This window comes from Pinus tabuliformis, chromosome 8 (assembly GCF_031772625.1).
Source record: "Pinus tabuliformis cultivar Carrire ecotype Pingquan chromosome 8, CPIR1, whole genome shotgun sequence".
Taxonomy (NCBI): domain Eukaryota; kingdom Viridiplantae; phylum Streptophyta; class Pinopsida; order Pinales; family Pinaceae; genus Pinus; species Pinus tabuliformis.
In genome coordinates this window covers 409218245-409240921 of record NC_142294.1, presented here as the reverse complement: position 1 = coordinate 409240921, position 22677 = coordinate 409218245, and the positions used below count along the sequence as shown (strand labels likewise).

The 22677-nt window shown below is 35.3% G+C and overlaps 1 protein-coding gene across 1 annotated transcript; it reads left to right on the top strand.

The window, feature by feature from the left end:
• Window positions 1–870: 870 nt before the first annotated feature.
• LOC149235786 (glucose and ribitol dehydrogenase-like) lies at window positions 871–8360 on the top strand. The gene is made up of 6 exons (XM_089372192.1): window positions 871–1174; window positions 2152–2373; window positions 7024–7178; window positions 7280–7449; window positions 7653–7841; window positions 8260–8360. Exons 1-6 carry the CDS (start codon window positions 1049–1051, stop codon window positions 8280–8282), a joined length of 885 nt encoding a protein of 294 aa, XP_089228318.1. The 5' UTR covers window positions 871–1048; the 3' UTR covers window positions 8283–8360.
• Window positions 8361–22677: the final 14317 nt, after the last annotated feature.

Below are 22677 nucleotides of genomic sequence, written 5' to 3'. Positions count from 1 at the left end.
CCATCAACTTCATAATCCCTTCAATGTAAAGTACTCAAAGAATAAGTTTTTGTTCTAAATTTTAAGAATAAGAAATACACGAACTAACCATCAACCTCATAATTACTTCAATGTAAACTACTCAAAGAATAAGTTTTTGTTCTAAATTTTAAGAATAAGAAATACATGAAGTTTCCTGACCATCAATTTCATAATCACTTCCATGTAAACTATTCAAAGAATTAAAACCTACCTCTTATAAATCAAAATCTCGTCATAAATTTTAGAATAATAGAATTCATAACCTAAACTAATAATCAAACTCCATAAACAAATCATTATACACTATAGTAACAAACAATAACATAAAAGATATTCATAACCTAAATTAGTAATCAACACCGCACACAAATCATTAGACACCGTAGTACCAAACACCAATTATCAAGCTCAAAAGCTCTGTGACTGTATGTCGCAATCAAAATTTTTGAACAGATAACCATCCACTTATATAGCTAATTGTAATTGTGGATATCATTTTCATTTTGAATAGATAACCATTCACTTAAATAGAGATGGATTGTAATTGTGGCTAAATGGGTTATTGTTAGAAAGATTAATGAAAAGAAACCTGCAATGTGGCCATTTAACTTTAGAAGACCAACAAATAAAACGAATACGAACTTAATCTTTGCAACGACAAGCAGTCTGCGACACTTGTTAGAAAAAAAGAACACAGGTGCCATTTGGCCACAGTACAGAAAACTATCTCGACACATAGAAATAAGCCTGTCCAGGTGGTGACTGCCCACTCTAAACGTGTGTTGGAAACCGAGAACGGCCTGAACAGCTAGATTTGGCGAGCGATAAACATAAAATCTCATCATCTCAATACTCACATCATAAACTGCTCTCATGTTATGCATTCCAGTTGGTATATGAGTCTGCCATCGAGTCATCTTCCTCGTCAAATCTGATCGGTGTTACTGGTTCCTCTAGCGGTGATAAAAGGGTTTTGCATCCTCAACCTCCTCGGCTATATCATTTCTCTGTGAGATCTTCAGTAACGATGTCGAAGAGCCAAACACCATCGTTTCCTCCACAGAAGCAAGATGTCCAGCCAGGCAAGGAGCATATCATGGATCCCAAGCCTCGGACTGCTAGACCGTCGTATAAGCCCGCAGGCAAATTGAACGTAAGATTTCTTCTGCATTTTTCTGGGAAGAATGAATCAGTGTGTTGGTTTTTACTTTTGAAATATAAGTCCAGGAGTTTTACTTTTTGGCGTTCCAGTTTCTTGGGCAATTTTGATTTGATACTTTTGGATCCGTCATATTAATAAGCTACATTTTAATTTTGATTTAATTGTTCCAGATCTATCATATCAATGAGCCCCACAGGCTTGTTAGTTCAAAATGTGAACCCACACACTGTTAGTTCAAAATGTCCGCCAAAAAAGCATATATTGGGATTGAGCTTTGATACTTCGGGATCCATCATATTCATGAATCACACCTCACTTGAAACGTTGATCAAAAATCATATATTGAGATTGATCAAAAATCATATATTGTCATTGAAACTTGAAACGTTGATAAAAAAACATATATTGTGATTGAAACTTAGGGATCCTATCATATTAATTAATGTCAGCCAGAAAATCATATATTGTGATTGAGCTTTGAATTAATGTCAGCCAAAAAATCATATATTGGGATTGAGCTTTGAATTAATGTCAGCCAAAAAATCATATATTGGGATTGAGCTTTGATACTTCGGGATCCATCATATTCATGAATTCATGAATCACAATTCACTTGAAACGTTGATAAAAAACCATATATTCAAAAATCATATATTGTGATTGAAACCTAGGGATCCTATCATATTAATTAATATGAGTCACACTTGAATTAGTCAAAATGTTAATCAAAATCATGTATTGCAAAATGTTAAACATTAATCAAAATCATGTATTGATATCAAATCAGAAATTCAGATTTGATACGTCCGGATCCAATTTGATATCTAAGTTGATAAAAATCATATATTGTGATTGAGCTGGAAGTATAAAATCAGAATTGCTCATTTGTTCATCTCACAAAACGATTAGCTCTGAGCTTCTCTGGCCATTAGTGAATATGATTATGATTCTGATGAGGACTTGTGCAGGGAAAAGTTGCGTTGGTGACGGGAGGAGACTCTGGTATTGGGAGAGCTGTGTGCCATCACTTTGCGTTGGAAGGAGCCACTGTTGCGTTTACTTATGTAAGTGGGCAGGAAGACAAGGATGCTATGGATACATTCAACATGTTAAAGGAAGTGAAGACTCCTCATGCCAAGGATCCTACCAAAATTAGCGTGGATTTGGGATATGATGAGAATTGCAAGAAGGTAAGACTCCTCCGAACTCGTTCATACCTCGGGTTGATGTATCTAGGTTTTAGAATACATTGGTTTTTATGCTATATGTATTATTGTTTGCTTTAGTTTCAATCAGTTTAGATTTTAGCATTATCCTCTTTCCTTTTTTTCGGTTTAGGAAAACGTAAATCATGTTTCTTTTTTGGGTCCACACAAAGCAGATGTGTGATGGGTTTGTCATGTAAATAATTGTAAAAACAATCTAGGTCCAAAAGGGGGGCATGCAAACAATTCACATTAAAGTTTCAAATTTGTCATACAATTTGATCCAATTGGTTTTTTTGGTTTTTTTTTGTTTTTTGGTTGTTGTATAAATTGACACAATTTGGGTTAAAGAACCTTGGGTGTGTGACGGAAAAGGGTTCAGGTTGGTCTGCAATTGACACAACTTGCGTCCCTTCGGTTGTTTGATATAGGGAAAAGGTTTGTGAGAGAAGGTTTCTGATTTTGAGAAAAGATCTTTCATCTTTACTTTTTAGATTCGTGGAGTGAGGGCATTTGGTGAAATTGGGGAAAATTTAGGATTTGGTGCCTTGAGGCGAAAGGGGAAATGGCTCACTCACCCTAGGGTATTGGGGGTGTTTGAGGGGGGAAGGAAAGCCAGGGGAAAAGAGAAAAAATGCGCTCTTCGAAAAGTCTTTTGTGAGGGGAGTAGGAAAACAAGGGGAAAAGAAAAAAAATGTTCTCTTCGAAAGGTCTTGTGGAAAAGTTTTGTATGGGGGTGTGTTGAGGGGAGCAAAACAAGGGAAATGGAACAACTTTTCTCTTGGAAAAGTCTTGTTTATAGTTCACATAATTTAGTTACCCATGGGTATGTGTTTGGGTGTATGAGGGGGTTATGTGTTTGGGTGTGTGAGAAGAGTATGAGGGGAGAAGGAAAACTCTTTGAAAAATCCCTTCGAAAAATATTTTCCCATGGGTATGTGGTTGGGTGTATGAGACCGGAAGGAAAACGAGGCTAAAAAAACTTTTCTCTCTTGGAAAAGTCAATCTTCTGTTTATACTAAACAGAATTTAGGTTCTCATGTGGTTATGGTTCGGTGTGAGTGGAGAACGAAACTGAAGGGAGAAGAGAAACGGTTCTTTAAGTTGTGATTGTAGTTGACACAATTTAGGTTCAATTTCCTTGGGAAAATGTTTGTGTTACCGACAGGGTGTGTGTCACGGAAAATTAAAAGGGAAAGGTTGAAGTCCTTTTGGGTGTGTCTCTTACCCTAGGTTCCTTGTGTCTCCTACGGTAAATATGTATAGATTTACTATGGAAAATGTGAGATTCTTTATGTCTTTACCTAAAGTTTACATAATTTAGGTTGAATTCCCTTGAGAAAAAGGGTGTCTTAAACATTTATGTCCCTTGGGTGTGTTAGGTAAAAATTTATGTCCCTTGGGTGTTAGGTAAAAGGTGAGATTCTTTATGCCTTTACCTGAAGTTTACATAATTTAGGTTGAATTCCCTTGAGAAAAGAGGTGTCTTAAACATTTATGTTCCCTCGGTGTGTTACATAAAAATTTATGTCCCTTGGGTCTTAAATAAAAGAAGTAAAAGAACATGGTGTCTTAAACATTTATGGATCTTAAGTAAAAGAACACGGTGTCTTAAACATTTATGTTCCTTGGGTGTGTTAGGTAAAAATTTATCAAGGTAAAAGGTGAGAGATTCTTTATACCTTTACTTATATAAAAGTGAAAAGTGAGTGAAAAGTGATTTTCTTCTAGAGTTGGGTTTCACTTTGGGGAAGTGATTTTCCAAATTATGAGGATGCAAAGGAGATGGATTCATTATGAGGATGCAAGGATCATAAGGATTATGAGGACATGGGTTCATCCTTATGAGGATGAGGATTATGAGGAGATGGGTTCATTATTAAAAGTGAAAAGTGAGTGAAAAGTGATTAAAGTGAGTGAAAAGTGATTTTCTTCTAGAGTTGGGTTTCACTTTGGGGAAGTGATTTTCCAAATTATGAGGATGCAAAGGAGATGGATTCATTATGAGGATGCAAGGATCATAAGGATTATGAGGACATGGGTTCATCCTTATGAGGATGAGGATTATGAGGAGATGGGTTCATTATGAGGAGTGGAGGATGTAAGGAGATGGGTTTGGTAAGAGGAGTTAGGTCCTCTTCATTTGCGTGATTTCACCCTATTTGGGTGAAAGTGATTTCCCTCCTCATTAGGTCTCGATTTGGGTTTGGGTGAGTTTCTCGTGCATAGGGGATTAGGGGATGAAGTTGGGGTTGGAGTTGGGTTTTGTTTTCCTTATGAGGAGTGAAGGAGTTGGGTTGGGTTTAGGTGAAATGTGAAGTTGGGGGTAGGGGATTAGGGGATGAAGTTGGGGTTGGAGTTGGGTTTTGTTTTCCTTATGAGGAGTGAAGGAGTTGGGTTGGGTTTAGGTGAAATGTGAAGTTGGGGTTGGAGTTGGGTTGGGTTTAGGAGAAAGTGTAATATTTCCTTGCGTAAAGGAGTGGAGGAGTTAAAGGGTTGGGTTCGGATGAAAATATGATATGTTCTATTGTATAAAGAGAGTTTGGTCCAAATGAAAATATCTTTTTCTTTGTATAAAGAGAGTTTGGTCCAAATGAAAATATGATGTTCTTTGTAGAAAGAGGGTTTGCTCCAAATGAGGGTATAAAGAGAGTTTGGTTCCAATGAAAATATCTTTTTCTTTGTATAAAGAGAGTTTGGTCCAAATGAGGGTTGGGGGTTGGGTTCCATCCTTATCAAAGGAGAGGTGGGTTGGTGTGGAGTTTTGGGTTTGCTATAAAGGATTTTTTTTTTCCTTTTCAATGGGGGGGTTTGCTATAAAGTTGGACTTGTGTATGAAAGTGATGGGGTGATTTCCCTCCCATCTTCCTTTTAGTTGAGTTCATGAAAGTAGTGAAAGTGATTTAGGTCCTTTAGCCAAGTAGTGAAAGTGATTTAGGTAAAAGTGATTTCATCCAAGTAGTGAAAGTGATTTAGGTAAAAGTGATTTCCTCGTCATTAAAATAATTTTTTGTTTTCATTAGAGGGGTTATATGAGTTGGGTTCATTATGAGTAGTCGGCTTGTTTCTTCATTAGAGGGGTTATATGTGTTGGGTTGGGGGTTATGAGCTGGGTTCATTATGAGTAGCAGTTGGGTTGGGGGGTCGGCTTGTTTCTTCATTAGAGGGGTTATATGTGTTGGGTTGGGGGTTATGAGCTGGGTTCATTATGAGTAGCAGTTGGGTTGGGGGTTATGACTTGGGTTCATTATGGGTACTCGGCTTGAGTTTGAATGAAAATGTGCAACCTCACTAGTGGTTGGGGATTCGTATAGAGTCTCTTCGTCAATACGAGTTGGATTCATTATGAGGATTTGGGTTCACTAAAGGAGTTAGCCCATGGCTAGTTGGGTTTGAGTGGAAGTGTACCCGAGTCCCTTCCTCTTCATTATGAGGAGTTGGGTAGGCTTTCAATGAAAATGTAACCTCACCATTTGTAGGGGCTCGGGTTGTTATAGAGTCTGGTCCTCCTCCCCCATACAAGTAACTGAATACCAACCCAACTCAACTCGTGAGGTTGCAGACTGTCACTCGAACCCAACAAGGGTTGCTCTAACTCTTTTAATGAACCAAATCCTCAACTCCTCATAAAGAACCCAACTCATAATGAGGAGGGAAAGACTTTATACCAACCCCCTACAAGCAGGCACAGAGTTAGTCTTCGCTAAAACTGTGCAACCCAGGGCCCTTGAGGAATAGGGTAACAGTGGGCAATCCTAAGCCCCTCCTTGAGACGTAGGTAGAGTAGAGTATCTTATCAAAAGACACATGGAGCGTTGGTGGAGTCTCATGGGTGTGAGGAGGAGGTTTATTGTGACGTAGGTAGAGTAGAGTATCTTATCAAAAGACACATGGAGCGTTGGTGGAGTCTCATGGGTGTGAGGAGGAGGTTTATTGTGTATGTCGAGGTGTTTGGTATGAGAAGCAAAGTGTGTTAGTGAATTTGGGTGAAAACGTAGTGGACAACCCTAGGTTTCCTTCCCACGTAGGTTTTCTAAGTTTTATGAGTTGATTCGGGTGAAAGTGTGAAACCCTACTTCTCCCGTGTTCGTTTCCTCCAGCGTGAAGGATCTAACACATGCCCCTTTTCCTCCATTGTCAAAGGGTCCACCTTCTATAGGTCCGGAACGATTTACCGCTTCCCTTGGGGCCGAAGGGAATAACCAGCCAATGCCTTTCTGATTTTTTTTTCTCTTTCTTTGCTCTCTTATCATCAAAGGGTACAAACGGGATTTAACATATTTTGTCATCAAAGGTTGCAAAATATTTTTCCCGTTAAGAATGTCTTAAATGCCTTTCTGATATTTTTTCTCTTTCTTTGCTCTCTTATCATCAAAGGGTACAAACGGGATTTAACATATGGTCATCATGAAAGGTTGCAAAATATTTTTCCCGTCAAGAATGTCTTAAAGTTAATGTGATTTAACACGTCTAACCAATTGAACTAACCTATCACAATCATGGTTTAATTTTATCCCTTTTAATACCTTGACTTCTTTGGTGGGGAGGTGTGTTTTGTGAAATGACATAAACTGAGGAAAAGTTTAGAAAAAGTTTTGTAAGATTTCTAATGCTATTCCTTCCTTTGCAATGCAGGTGGTAGACGAAGTTGTGAAGGCATATGGCCAGATTGATATTTTGGTAAACAATGCAGCTGAACAACATGCAGTCCAAAGTATTGAGGATTTGGAACCAGATCAGCTAGAGCGTGTGTTTAGAACCAATATCTTTTCAATGTTCTATTTGGTCCGGTATGGCTCTTATTATTTCTCGCTGCCCGCCATTAAAAACATCCTAATGTTTTTCTTCTATAGGTGGTGTAATCTAATCTGTATATATATGTATTACACAGTCACGCACTGAAGCACATGAAAGAGGGGAGCTGCATCATCAACTCAACTTCTGTGAATGCTTATAAAGGGAATGCCACTCTGTTGGACTATACTTCAACCAAGGGAGCAATTGTCGCGTTCACCAGAGGCTTGGCTTTGCAGCTTGTGAAGCGGGGAATACGCGTTAATGGTATTTTGAAGACATTGTGATCATATTAGACTAAGATTTTTGTATAGAGAGGATTCTGATACTAGATAAGATTTTTCTATAAAAAGGATTCCGATATTAGATAAGATTTTTGTATAGAAAGGATTCTGATATTAGATAAGATTTTTGTATATAAAGGATTCTGATACATGGATGGTTATTTTATATTATTGTTGGTAATGCAGGTGTTGCACCAGGTCCAGTCTGGACTCCTTTAATACCAGCTTCAGTGACTTCTGATAAGTCTATAGAGCATTTTGGAGAACAAGTGCCAATGGGCAGGGCTGGACAACCTGATGAAGTGGCATCGTCATACGTTTTTCTTGCATCAGAAGATTCTTCTTATTTCACTGGCCAAGTTCTTCATCCCAATGGTAATCCTTGTGCTCTCTAAATTTTTATATTGAATTTCATTGTGTAATACCAAAGAACAAATATTCTAAATTTTTATATAATGCAATGAATTTCATTCTGTAATACCTAAGAACAAATATTCTAGGTCATGTAGCCTATGAGATTAAACTTATCTTTTTCTTTTCATCGTTAATTTTTATATAGTGCAATGGATTTCATTGTGTAATACCTAAGAACAAATATTCTGAATTTTTATACAGTGCAATGAATTTCATTCTGTAATAATACCTAATAACAAATATTCTAAATTTTTATACAGTGCAATGAATTTCATTCTGTAATAATATCTAAGAACAAATATTCTAGGTCATGTAGCCTATGAGATTAAACTTATATTTTTCTTTTCATCGTTCTGATAATAATGTTTACTGGTTGCAGGTGGAACTATTGTGAATGCATGAATGTATTCCGGAACAGATGAAATGCTCGTACATGTTTTGTTTTTATTCAAATATGTAATTAAGTAGTTGTTTAGGTCATACAGCTATCCTGTAAATAATAATTTTGTACTATTTTGTAAGTGGAATAAATGGAAACCTATAATTTTGTAACTATTTTGTAAGTGGAATAAATAGAAATCCATATGTAAGTAATAATTTTGCCACTATCTTCTAAGTGGAATAAATAGAAACCCATATGCATAAAGTAATAATTTTGCCACTATCTTCTAAGTGGAATAAATAGAAATCCAGATGCAAGTAATAATTTTGTGACTATCTTGTAAGTCGAATAAATAGAAGCCCATATAGTAAGGAATAAATAGAAACCCATATGGTAAGTAATAATTTTGTGACTATCTTGTAAGTGGAATAAATAGAAACCTGTAAGTAATAATTTTGCGACTATCTTCTAAGTGGAATAAATAGAAATCCAGATGTAAGTAATAATTTTGTGACTATCTTGTAAGTCGAATAAATAGAAACCCATATAGTAAGGAATAAATAGAAACCCATATAGTAAGTAATAATTTTGTGACTATCTTGTAAGTGGAATAAATAAACCTGTAAGGAATAAATAGAAACCCATATAGTAAGTAATAATTTTGTGACTATCTTGTAAGTGGAATAAATAGAAACCTGTAAGTAATAATTTTGCGACTATCTTGTAAGTGGAATAAATAGAAATCCAGATGTAAGTAATAATTTTGTGACTATCTTGTAAGTCGAATAAATAGAAACCCATATAGTAAGTAATAATTTTGTGACTATCTTGTAAGTGGAATAAATAAACCTGTAAGGAATAAATAGAAACCCATATAGTAAGTAATAATTTTGTGACTATCTTGTAAGTGGAATAAATAGAAACCTGTAAGTAATAATTTTGCGACTATCTTGTAAGTGGAATAAATAGAAATCCAGATGTAAGTAATAATTTTGTGACTATCTTGTAAGTCGAATAAATAGAAACCCATATAGTAAGGAATAAATAGAAACACATATAGTAAGTAATAATTTTGTGACTATCTTGTAAGTGGAATAAATAGAAACCCATATAGTAAGTAATAATTTTGTGACTATCTTGTAAGTGGAATAAATAGAAGCCTGTAAGTAAGTAATTTTTGTGACTATCTTGTAAGTGGAATAAATAAAATTGGATAGAAAGCCATAATTGAGACACAGAGACACTAAAGAAAGGGGGGCTATTTAAGTTTTTTTTAATCCTTTTTTAATCCTGTAAGGGGGGCTATTTAAGTTAGGGGGGCTATTTAAGTTTTTTTTAATCCTGTAAGGGGGCCCATTTAAGTTTTTTTTAATCCTGTTACTTGTTCTTATTCTGCTACTCTTTTTTCTCCTCCATTTTAGCTACTTGTTCTTCATTATTTGCTTACTAATCACATAATAGCCGTTAGATGCTTTCATTATATGCTTTTATATAAAGCAAGCATTATATAAATATATCACTCTGGCGTTCACATATGATGTATTTCTCCATGAGACACTAAAGAAAGGGTGGTTGTTTAAGTTTTTTTTCAATCCTGTATAATTTGAAACCACATCTTAACATACTTGTTCTTTCATTCTTTGCTTACTGATCACATAATCAGAAACCCATATAGTAATAGTATCTTGTAAGTGGAATAAATAGAAACCCATATACCACTCCTTTTTCTCCTCCATTTAGCTACTTATTCTTTCATTCTTTGCTTACTGATCACACAAACAGTTACTGATCACACAAACAGAAACCCATATAGTAATTAATAATTAAGTAATAATTTTGTGACTATTCTTTCATTCTTTGCTTACTGATCACATAAACAGAAACCCATATAGTAAGTAATAATTTTGTGACTATCTTGTAAGTGGAATAAATAGAAACCCATATAGCTGTAGCTTGAAAGTAATTAGCACATTTATGTAACTAACCCATATAGTAAGTGGTCATTATTAAGTAATAATTGTGTGACTATCTTGTAAGTGGAATAAATAGAAACCCATATAGCTAGTAGCTTCAAAGTAATTAGCACATTTATGTAACTATTATGTAAGTGGATAGATAATGATTAATTGAGACACTGAGACACTAAAGATTATTTGTTTACTGATCAAATAAACAGAATATTTGTTTTCTGATCGAATAAACATATAGCCGTTCATTATATGATTCATTAAATGTTTTTATATAATGCTTGTTTACTGATCAAATAAACATATAGCCGTTAGATGCTTTCAATATATGTTATATAGCCGTAAGATGCTTTCAATATATGTTTTTATATAATGCTTGTTTACTGATCAAGTAAACATATAGCCGTTAGATGCTTCCATTATATGTTTTTATATAGAGCCAGCACTATATAAATATATCACTCTGGCGTTCACATATGATGTATTTCTCCACGAGACACTGAGACAGCAAAGAAAGGATGGTTATTTAAGTTTTTTTTAATCCTGTTACTTGTTTTGCCACTCTTTTTTCTCCTCCATTTAGCTACTTTGTTCTGCCACTTTTTTTTCCCTTTCTTTCATTCTTTGCTCACTGATCACATAAACAGTTTTGCTGACTGATCACATAAACAGAAACCCATATACTAAGTAATAATTTTGTGACTATCTTGTAAGTGGAATAAATAGAAACCCATATAGCTAGTAGCTTGTAGTAGCTTGAAAGTAATTAGCACATTTCTGTAACTATCTTCTAATGGGATAGAAAGCCATAGAAACCCATATAGCTAGTAGCTTGAAAGTAATTAGCACATTTCTGTAACTATCTTCTAATGGGATAGAAAGCCATAGAAACCCATATAGCTAGTAGCTTGAAAGTAATTAGCACATTTCTGTAACTATCTTCTAATGGGATAGAAAGCCATAGAAACCCATATAGCTAGTAGCTTGAAAGTAATTAGCACATTTCTGTAACTATCTTCTAATGGGATAGAAAGCCATAATAATTAATAGAAAGCCATAATAATTAATTGAGACACTAAAGTAAAGGTGGCTATTTAAGTTTTTTTTAATCCTCTCCTCCATTTTAGCTACTTTGTTATTTCATTATTTGCTTACTGATCACATAAACCTATAGCCGTTAGATGCTTGCATTATATGCTTTTATATAAATCCAGCATTATATAAATATATCACTCTGGCGTTCACATATAATTAATAATTAATTGAGACATTAAAGAAAAGCTGGCTATTTAAGAATTTTTTAATCCTCTCTCTATTTTAGCTACTTTGTTCTATCAATATTTGCTTACTGATCACATAAACATATAGCAGTTAGATGCTTTCATTATATGCTTTTATATGAAGCAAGCATTATATAAGTATATCACTCTGGCGTTCACATATGATGTATTTCTCCATGAGACACTCAGACACTAAAGAAAGGGTGGCTGTTTAAGTTTTTTTTAATCCTGCTACTTGTTCTTTCATTAAGCAATCTTCTTTCTCCTCTATTTAGCTACTTGTTGTTTAATTTTTTTTTTAATCCTGCTACTTGTTCTTTCATTAAGCACTCTTCTTTCTCCTCTATTTAGCTACTTGTTCTTTCACCTCTATTTAGCTACTTGTTCTTTCATTAAGCACTCTTCTTTCTCCTCTTTTTAGCTACTTGTCCTTTCATTCTTTGCTTACTGATCACATAATCAGAAACCCATATAGTAAGTAATAATTTAAAACCCATATAGTAAGTAATATTTTTGTGACTATCTTGTGAGTGGAATAAATAGAAATCCATATAACACTCTTTTTTCTCCTCCATTTAGCTACTTATTCTTTCATTCTTTGCTTACTGATCACATAAACAGAAACCCATATAATTAAGTAATAATTTTGTGACCCATATAATTAAGTAATAATTTTGTGACTATCTTGTAAGTGGAATAAACCCATATAATTAAGTAATAATTTTGTGACCATCTTGTAAGTGGAATAAATAGAAACCCATATAGCTAGTAGTTTGAAAGTAATTTGCACTATTTTGCACATTTATGTAACTATTTTGTAATTGGATAGAAAGCCATAATAATTAATTGAGACACTGAGACATTGTAATTGGATAGAAAGCCATAATAATTAATTGAGACACCGAGACACTAAATATTATTTGTTTACCTATCAAATAAACATATAGCCGTTAGATGCTTTCATTATATGTTTTTATATAATGCTTGTTTACTGATCAAATAAACATATAGGTGTTAGATGCTTTCATTATATGTTTTATATAAAGCGAGCATTATATAAATATATCACTCTGGGCTTCACATATGATGTATTTCTCCATGAGACACCGAGACAGTAAAGAAAGGGTGGTTATTCAGTTTTTTTTAATCCTATTACTTGTGCCCCTGTTTTTTCTCCTCCATTTAGCTCATATAAAGCAAGCATTATATAAATATCTCACTCTAGGGTTCACATATGATGTGTTTCTCCCTGAGACACCGAGACAGTAAAGAAAGGGTGGTTATTATTTTTTTTTACAATCACAATGCATCATATATCGAGGTTCTCTTAAAGTCAACAAAATACAAAGTGACAAAGAATAAGCCTTTCTAGGAATAGTAGTTACATTTTTCTACCTGCCCAAGTGGAAAGAGTACTAATCACCAGAAATATCCCATTCCGAATCATCTTATTGTATGAATATTCTAACTGGAAAATAATCGCTTCAGATGAAATCAGAAGATTTAGCAGGAACAATATATGTAAGCCATCTAAACTAATAAAAAAGTGAAAAATATCATGCAAAGAATGCAGTCATGCTTATGCTCATAAACAATAGATATATGAGTTGAGACCCATATTTTCAAGTTGAAGAGGCCCTTTATGAGTTGAAACAGGCACCATTTGCATGGCACTCCAAGATCAATAAGATCCGTGAGTAGGTGTGGAAGGTGTCGTGCGGATCCGTGTGTATATATTTACATGGAGAAATGATGCGCGGATCTGTTCAACCCTGCAATAAACAATGCAATCAACTCTTCAAGCCAGACAAGAGGAATCCTTTAAGGAGCAAGAGAATAGATCCAGATATAAGTGCTACAAAATTAGCTGGCAGTCATTCTCCTTCTATAGCATATTCTTCTTGCATCAGTTGGTTAACTAACATGTCACTATGTAACAAAAGGAAAACGTCAATTAGGCATTGAGATATCAGATTAGAGGAACCAGGCTTGCATGAGCATTCTGAAGACAATTGTATCTCTCCAAGAGTATGCTAAAAAAATTCATTTTGTCAAATATACATTGTTCAACCAATCTAGCAATTTCCTGCATGTTAATGTTATATTTATGGTACACGATGAATCCATTCATGTTGAAATTGAATTGCATTTCTTTTATGCCTTATCATGAGCAAAGCTTTGGAAATCTATGGTTGGTATGACTACTGCTAGTTTTAATTTTGATATTAGTGAGTTTTAACATTTGAGAATGAATTTTTTGCAAACTTTCTCCAACTCCCTCAATATCCACTGCATCCTCGCAGGTCTTCTTTCAACTCTTGATTCTCCTCACAAATCACAGAACTATAATCAAGCTCTTTTGAGTACAAAATTACTGGGCTGCTGAGTGTGACTTCTTCTTCAGGGGGGAAATGCATCCTACTATCACTATTGGAAGGAAAGGAATCTGAACTTTTCACATAATAACTATCAAATGTTCTTCTCAGCTTTTCTTGTTGCAACAACAGACCTGTATTGCTATTCTCAATGAAAATATGGAATTTTGTGCAATGTGTTTGCTTGCTTCAAAAGAGAGTTTGTGGTAATTGGTCAATTTGCAAAGGCCCATTTCTTCTTCTTCAGACAAAGTTGGGTCTACCTATTCAAAAAACAAATTTAGATCATTATGATGTAGGGAAAAAATCATATTCAAGGACATTTTTCTACAAGCAACATAGATTCTGAGAATCAGAATTTCTCAAACCAGCTTCTAATAAACATACTCAGTTGTACTTCAATTCTAAGAAATCAATAGAAGTGATAAAGAACCCAAGGTTAAGAAGTCTGTTCACATTATGAACGATTCAGGTCAGATGAAGGAAACCATAGCTATTGATACAGACTTAGTTTTAAGGTTGATTTCAGAGAAACAATTTGGATTTTCTGAAAAATTCTCATGTGCTTAAATTCTGACATGAGCTTAAATTCAAAGAACAAAGATTGTATTGACTTAGATTTTCTGAAAAATTCTCATGTTCTTAACTTCTGACTTGAGCTTAAATTCAAAGAACCAAGTGGCATTGATTGAGGTTGCATTAATGGCCCAAGTTAAAGAAATCAGGTTTGACTTAAAGAATCCACAATAGATGTGAAGAATAAATATGAGAAGACTTGTTGCATTTGTGTGCCAGTCATAGTTAGAGAACCCACTAGTATAGATTCATACCAAGTTAAAAGCCTCATTGATAACAACATACAATTGACACACATTCACGCTGAAATAATGAAACATATTTTAATTATTTGACCTTGGATTCAAGAAACTCCTGCATATTCTCTCAGGGTAGGATCATAATTACTTTCAATTGATTCCGACTTAATTCATGAAAATGTACAGTATTAACTCAGGTTTCTATACGGAGGAATGTATATGATTCAAACAACACAAACCCAATTGATATGAAGCCACTTTAAAGAACCTCTTATTGTTAATGCAGGCTTACTTGGATCATTTATTTGGAATGGTTGAGCTTAGATTAAAGAATATATTTGGTGTTAATACATTAGGGCTTACCTCAAGATATATATCCAAGGCTCTGTAAAGCACATCACAGGAATCTCTGGCATCATCTGGCAATGATTAAGAAGCAAATGAAATTTGGAGGGCTTGAAATTGAACGAAGCCAATCTGGCAATGATTCAAGAAGCAAATGAAATTTGGAGGGCTTGAGATTGAACGAAGCCATTCATGTTGAAATGTAATTTCACCTGCCGCATTTAATTCCAGAAAACCACCAGTACTTCCATCGCACCGCTTTTGCGAGTTAATGGTATTCCTCCATAGGGCAGCGCTACAATCACCATTTGACACGTGTCCACAAGCTTTTTGAAAACCACTTTTTTCCCGGAACGTAAATCTCATTTGGTTTGACCAAGTGTCAGTCGTCAAATCTCATTTGGTTTGACCAAGTGTCATTCGTCCGCTGATTAAAGCCAACGATACAATCGCCATTTGACACGTGTCCACAAGCTTTTTGAAAACCACTTTTTTGCCGGAACGTAAATCTCATTTGGTTTGACCAAGTGTCAGTCGTCCGCTGATTAAAGCCGCCAAAGCTGCGTTCAGGCCTGCAGTAAATGAATATTGTGTGAAGTGAAAGTTTTTGACCACAGTAAAACAATAAGTAAAATTAATTGAGGTTTGTAAATATAGATAAAAGATTTTAGTTCATTTTGTACGGGAGTATGGCACGATTAAAAGAAAGGTATGGGCATGGTTTTTTTAATTGTTAAAAATATATGCAATGAAATATGTAATATGAAAAATGTTTTTTTGGTTGTTCATTGGAATATGTAATGTAAGGGAAGAAATGCATAGTAGTGCGAAACAAAAAACAGAGCAGAGGGCAAATGTAATTTTGTTAAAAAGGGAAATGCAATGAAAACGCAGCAGCGTGAGGGAAATATATGCAGTAGCGCATATGTTTTTTTTTGTTTATTGATTGAAATGTAATGTGAAGAACACAAGAAGGCATATGTAAGAATTTTTTTAGCAGTAAATGTAAGAAATTTTTACACACAGTAGTGTAAAAATTTTCAAGAGAGGGACAGAGTAATTTTTTGTTTTGTTTTGGAATTGAAGTGTTCTTGGAGAATCCCTCTGTGAGAGGAAGAAGTCTGTAATAGGCAGTCTTTTATTAATGAATACAAGTTTTTTTATGTGTGTGAAAGACTCAGTTCTTCAGAAAGAAAATTTAGCTTCCCTGTGTTAAGATCCTGTGAAAAACAGAGCATTTTCTAAGTTCTGTTCAGTTAATTTGTTTTGGAATTAAACAGAAAATTTCCAACAGTGGTATCAGAGCATGTCCAGGCTCTTTGAAGGTGTCAAAGAAGCTGAAGGAATGATTTTTTTGTTGAAGTAGCTTCTCTAGTAAAGTGAAGACTCAGTCAAAAATCCAAGGTATTTCTCAAGATTTTTTTTGTGTGTTGAAGACAGTCAATGATTTTAAATACACAGTCAAATAATTGAAGCATAGTTAAAAGTGCAAGAATGGCTGGCTCCAACACCAGCACTAGCATAGGTATCTTTAATACTTAGCTCCCACAGTTTAATGGAAAAAACTATGACTATTGGGCAATAACCATGAGTGCTTTGTTTGCCTCACAAGATTTATGGGAATTTGTTGAAGATGGATTTGAAGAACTAGCAGATGAAGATGAGTTTAATAGGTTAACTCAGGCAGAGAAAGATCTGTTGAAGAGCTATAAGAAGAAGGATTCAAAAGCCCTCGTATTTTTGTATCAAGCAGTGCATGAGAGTGTGTTTCCAAGGATAGCAGCAGCAAAGACATCCAAATAAGCATGGCAAACTCTCAAGACAGCCTATCAAGGCATGGAGAAAGTGAAAACAACAAAACTACAGTTGCTGAGGAGAGATTTTGAAAATCTATGCATGAAGGAGTCAGAAAATATTGACTCATTCTTCACACATGTGATTGGTCTGGTCACGCAGATAAGGTCTCATGGAGAGATTCTTGAAGAAAGGAGGATTGTGGAGAAATTGTTGAGGGTCCTACCCTCAAAATTCGATGTGATTGTCACCACCATAGAAGAGACAAAGGATCTCACAAACTTCTCAGTTGACGAACTACATGCATCATTGATAACACATGAGAAGAGATTGAGTAGAAATGAAAACTCATTTCTAGAGCATGCCTTCAAGACCCAGATGTCCTTTGGAAGAGGAAGAGGTCAAGGCAGAGGAAACAAGAGAGGAAGAGGCAGAAGCCAAAACAGAGGTGGAAGAAATAGTCCAGCAAATGCTCAAGGAAGAGGCAGCAATCCAAATCAGAAACAAGGCCAAGGCAGCAACCAACAAAGTGGACAACATCATGCTCAAGGAAAAAGGTATGAAAAATCCAATGTCCAATGTTATTATTGTAAAAAATATGGGCATTATGCAAATGAATGTAGGAAGAAGCAGCATGATATGAACAATAGAACTAGTGCAAATTTCACTAGAGAAAATATCAACCAAAATAATTTATTTTTAGCTTGTAATATGGCTAAAGAAAAGAGTGAAGATATATGGTTTCTAGACTCTGGTTGCAGCAACCATATGACAGGAAACATAACCCTGTTTTCAATGTTAGATCAGAATGTGAAGTCACAAGTCACACTAGGGACTGATAATAAAGTTTCTGTTATGGGAAAATGAGAGGTAAATGTCTTAACAAAGAAAGGTGAAAAGAAAACCATAGCAGATGTTTATTATGTTCCTGGAATGAAATGTAACCTCTTAAGTATTGGACAACATGTTCAAAAGGGGTACAATGTTTTCTTTGTGAATGATGTATGCACCATCATGGATAGAGCACCCAAAAAACAATGTATTGTTGAAGTGAAGATGACAAGGAACGGGATGTTCCCTCTCAGAATGAAAGCAGATTTAAAAAATAAAGAAGTAATTGCAACAGTGACTCAAGAGGCTTTCCAAAGCGAACCAAAGGATGAGAATTGGTTGTGGCATTTGAGATTTGGACATCTCAACTTTTGAGGTCTTAATTTGTTGAGTAGAAAATGAATGGTAAGAGGATTACCATTGATAGAGAAACCAGACAACTTTTGTGAAGGTTGCATCTTGGGGAAACAACATAGAGAAAGTTTTCCATCAGGGAAAAGCATAAGGGCAAAAGCACCCTTAGAAATTGTCCACTCAGATTTATGTGGACCGATGCAAACTCCATCACTTGCAGGCATCCACTATATTCTAACATTCATTGATGATTTTACTAGAAAAACTTGGGTTTATTTCCTGAAGAATAAAAGTGAAGTGTTTGAAAGATTTTACAATTTCAAAGCACTTGTAGAAAACCAAAGCAAGCTGCATATCAAAGTTCTGAGAACTGATAGAGGAGGTGAGTATATCTCCAAGGAATTTCTAAGTTTTTGTAGAGAAAATGGAATTCATAAATAGTTTACCACTAGGTACACTCCGCAGCAAAATGGTGTTGCCGAAAGGAAGAATAGGACAATCATGGACATGGCGAGGAGTATGTTAAAGGCAAAGCATTTGCCAAATGATTATTGGGCTGAAGCTGTACATTGTGCAGCATACATTTTGAATATGTGCCCTACAAAAGCAATCATGAACAGAGTGCCGGAAGAAGCATGGAGTGGGAGAAAGCAAGGAGTCACCCACATGAAAGTTTTTGGATGTGTGGCTTATGCACACATTCAAGATCAGTTAAGGAAGAAGTTGGACAACAAAGGGGAGAAATGTATTCTCATTGGATACAATGAGGAACCCAAAGCTTACAGGTTGTATAACCCATCCACCAAGAAGCTTATTGTGAGTAGAGATGTTCAATTCATTGAGGAGGAAGCTTGGGATGGAAGCATAGAGAAAACAGTGAATGTTAAGAGCTTTTTGTCACATAATAAAGATGATGAGGAGATGGCTAAAATACATCCCCAAATAGCAGCACCAACACAAGGGCAGAAAAGGACACCCTTGAGGAGAAATGAAAGTGCTTCTCCAAGCATACCACAAGGAAGAAATTCAAGTGCTTCTTCAAGCACTTGCACACCAAATGAAAGAGGTAAGAAGTTCAGAAATTTAAGTGTTATTTATGAACAAGAGGCAGCAAATGAAGGTATGAACTCTTTGTTTTCTTTATATTGTCATGTTGATGATCCTGTTCATTTCGAAGAGGCAATTAAGGATAAGAAATGGATAGAAGCTATGGATGAGGAGATCAATGCCATAGAAAGAAACAAGACATGGGATTTGGTTGAACTTCCAAAAGGAAAGGAGGTCATTGGAGTTAAATGGGTCTACAAGACCAAGAGTAATGCTGAAGGAAAAATAGAAAGACACAAGGCAAGACTTGTTGTCAAAGGATATAAGCAGCAGTATGGGAGAGACTATGAGGAAACTTTTGCATCTGTTGCTAGAATGGAAACAGTGGGAGCAGTGCTGTCCATAGCAGCACAAAATAAGTGGAAAGTTTACCAAATGGACGTGAAGTCAACATTCTTGAATGAAGTGTTAAAGGAAGAGGTTTACATTGAACAACCTCCAGGCTATGAAAAGAAAGGCCAAGAGCACAAAGTGTGCAGATTGAAGAAAGCTCTTTATGGGCTAAAGCAAGCACCAAGAGCATGGTACAGTAGGATAGATTCCTATCTACTGGAAAACAGATTTGAAAAATGTGAAGGAGAACCCACCCTCTACATCGAAGAAAATGATGGTAAATTACTAATTGTTGTGTTATATGTTGATGATGTTATTTTCACAGGCAATGATGATTACCTTATTGAAAATTTCAAAATAGTCATGAAAGAAGAATTTGAAATGGCTGACATGAGTTTGTTGAGGTACTTCTTAGGAATAGAAGTAGAACAAAATGGAAATGGGATTTTTATCTCACAAGCAAAATATGTTAATGAAGTGTTGGAAAGATTTAATATGCAGGAGAGCAAAGCAGCGATTACTCCCACAGTGATGGGATTAAAACTCAGCAAAGAGGACATCAACAAGGATTTTGATCCTAGTTTGTACAAGAGCATAGTTGGCAGCCTCATGTATTTAACTACAGCTAGGCCGGATATAATGCATGCTGTTAGTTTAATTTCCAGATTCATGGAGAGGCCAAAAGAAGCACATTGGCAGGCAGCAAAAAGGATTCTGAGGTATGTTAATGGTACTAAAAGATTTGGCATTTTTATACTACTTCAGAATGTTTAGATTTAATTGGATGCATTGATAGTGATTGGGCTGGAAGTGTAGACGATTGGAAAAGCACATCCGGTTATGTTTTTCACATGGGTTCAGGAGCCGTTTCAAGGGCTTCTAAAAAATAGCCTATTGTAGCATTGTCTACAGCAGAAGCAGAATATATGGCAGCTACAGCAGCAACATGTCAAGCAGTTTGGATGAGAAGGAAGTTAAGGAGTTTAGGCCAAGAGCAGGCAAAAGGAACTGTGATTTTTTGTGACAATAGATCAGCTATTGCATTATCCAGGAATTCGGTGTTTCATAAGAGAACGAAACACATTGACACAAAGTTTCATTACATCAGGGAATTGGTAAACAGTGGAGAAATTGTCTTAGAACATTGTAGAACTTAGGAGCAGGTTGCTGACATTCTAACCAAACCATTGGGACAGAAAAGTTTTGAATTTTTGAGGAAATGTCTGGGTATGACTGATAACCCAGTAGTTGAAATTAAAGGGGAGTGTTGAAATGTAATTTCACCCACCGCATTTAATTCCAGAAAACCACCAGTACTTCCATCATACCGCTTTTGCGAGTTAATGGTATTCCTCCGGAGGGCAGCGATACAATCACCATTTGACGTGTGTCCACAAGCTTTTTTGAAAACCACTTTTTTCCCGGAACGTAAATCTCGTTTGGTTTGACCGAACGTCAATCGTTGGATTGAAAGGATGGTGGATGTCCGTTGATTAAAGCCAAAGCTGCGTTCAAGCCTGCAACAAATAAATATTGCATGAAGTGAAAGTCTTTGACCACCAGTAAAACAATAAGTAAAATTAATTGAGGTTCGTAAATATAGGTAAAAGATTTTAGTTCATTTTGTATGGGAGTATGGCACGATTAAAAGAAAGGTATGGACATTTTTTTTTATTGTTAAAAATATATGCAATGAAATATGTAATATGAAAAATGTTTTTTTTTATTGTTCATTCGAATATGTAATGTAAGGGAAGAAACGCATAGTAGTGCGAAAGAAAAAAATAGAGCTGAGGGCGAATGTAATTTTGTTAAAAAGGGAAATCCAATGAAAACACAACATCATGAGGGAAATATATGCAGCAGCGCATATGTATTTTTTTTTGTTTATTGATTGAAATGTAATGTGAAGAACGCAGCAGGGCATATGTAAGAATTTCTTTTCAACAGTAAATGTAAGAAATTTTTACACACAGTAGTGTAAAAATTTTCAAGAGAGGGATAGAGTAAATTTTTTTTTTGTTTTGAAACTGAAGTGTACTTGGAGAATCCCTATGTGAGAGGAAGAAGTCTGTAACAGGTATTCTTTTATTAATGAATACAAGTTTTTTATGTGTGTGAAAGACTCCGTTCTTCAAAAAGAAAATTTAGCTTCCCTGTGTTAAGATCCTGTGGAAAACAGAGCATTTTCTCTATTCTGTTCAGTTAATTTGTTTTGGAATTTAGCAGAAAATTCCCAACAACTCTTCACCTTGGGAACTTGGGTGCAGATTGTGTTTCACAAGGCCACCTCCTCTCCTACAGGTGGGATTTATCAAGGTTTTACGCAAGAATATGTATATGAGGTTTCACCATGAAAACACCCAAAAAGAAAGATACAGAGGCAAATAACATTGCATGCTCGCAAATCTGTAAGTAGTTCCATTTACATATGGTCCAACCCCAGTTCCAATACCACCTGCAACAGTTTGTCCGCAATTCCAGTACCACCTGCAGCAGTTCGTTTTCGTGATTCAGTTGTTGACTCAACAGTTTCACCCATTGAACTAGTAGTAGAGCCAACCACAGTATTAGATTCATATGTCAATGAAGCAGTAGTATATAGAAGCAAAGGCACAACCAGTAGTTCCAAAAGCAGTCGATCCAGCACGAGCAATTAAAGCTACAACAATGGTTGTTTCTGATGGAGAAGAGGCTATGTTGGAAGAAGCAGTAGAGCGTAAGGGAACCAGTCTAGCCTATTGCTCGAGTGTTTATATCATAGAAGGTATGCATTTTTCCCCTCACTGTATGGCTTAATTGTTTTCCTAACTATTAATCCAAGGGCTCAAAATTTTTTAATCGTCTAAAATCCGATCAAACCTTCCAAAAAAAGCATTGTGGCAATTTGGGAAATTGTTTTCAAAGCGTAATTGTTTTCCTAACTATTAATCCAAGGGCACAAATTTTTTTAATTGTCTAACATCATCTCAGCCCCAAAAAAAGCACTATGACAATTTGGGAAATTGTTTTCAAAGGAAAAAACCTTCACAATTAAAAGATTTTAACATAAATTTTCATATATAAACCAACCTCTTTTTTTATTAAATATGTTAGATGGTACCTAAATCAAAATATTTTTGGGAATTTGTTTTCAAAGAAAAATGCCTTCTGCATAATTAAAAGATTTTAACATAAATTTTCATATATAAACCAACCTCATCTTTTATTAAAT

Bases quoted from the DNA above. Each gene is read 5' to 3' on its own strand.
- LOC149235786 (XM_089372192.1), top strand. From the start codon at position 1,049: ATGTCGAAGAGCCAAACACCATCGTTTCCTCCACAGAAGCAAGATGTC. The intron at 7,179-7,279 runs GTATGGCTCTTA...TGTATTACACAG, and splicing joins TCAATGTTCTATTTGGTCCG to TCACGCACTGAAGCACATGA. The intron at 7,842-8,259 runs GTAATCCTTGTG...TACTGGTTGCAG, and splicing joins CCAAGTTCTTCATCCCAATG to GTGGAACTATTGTGAATGCA.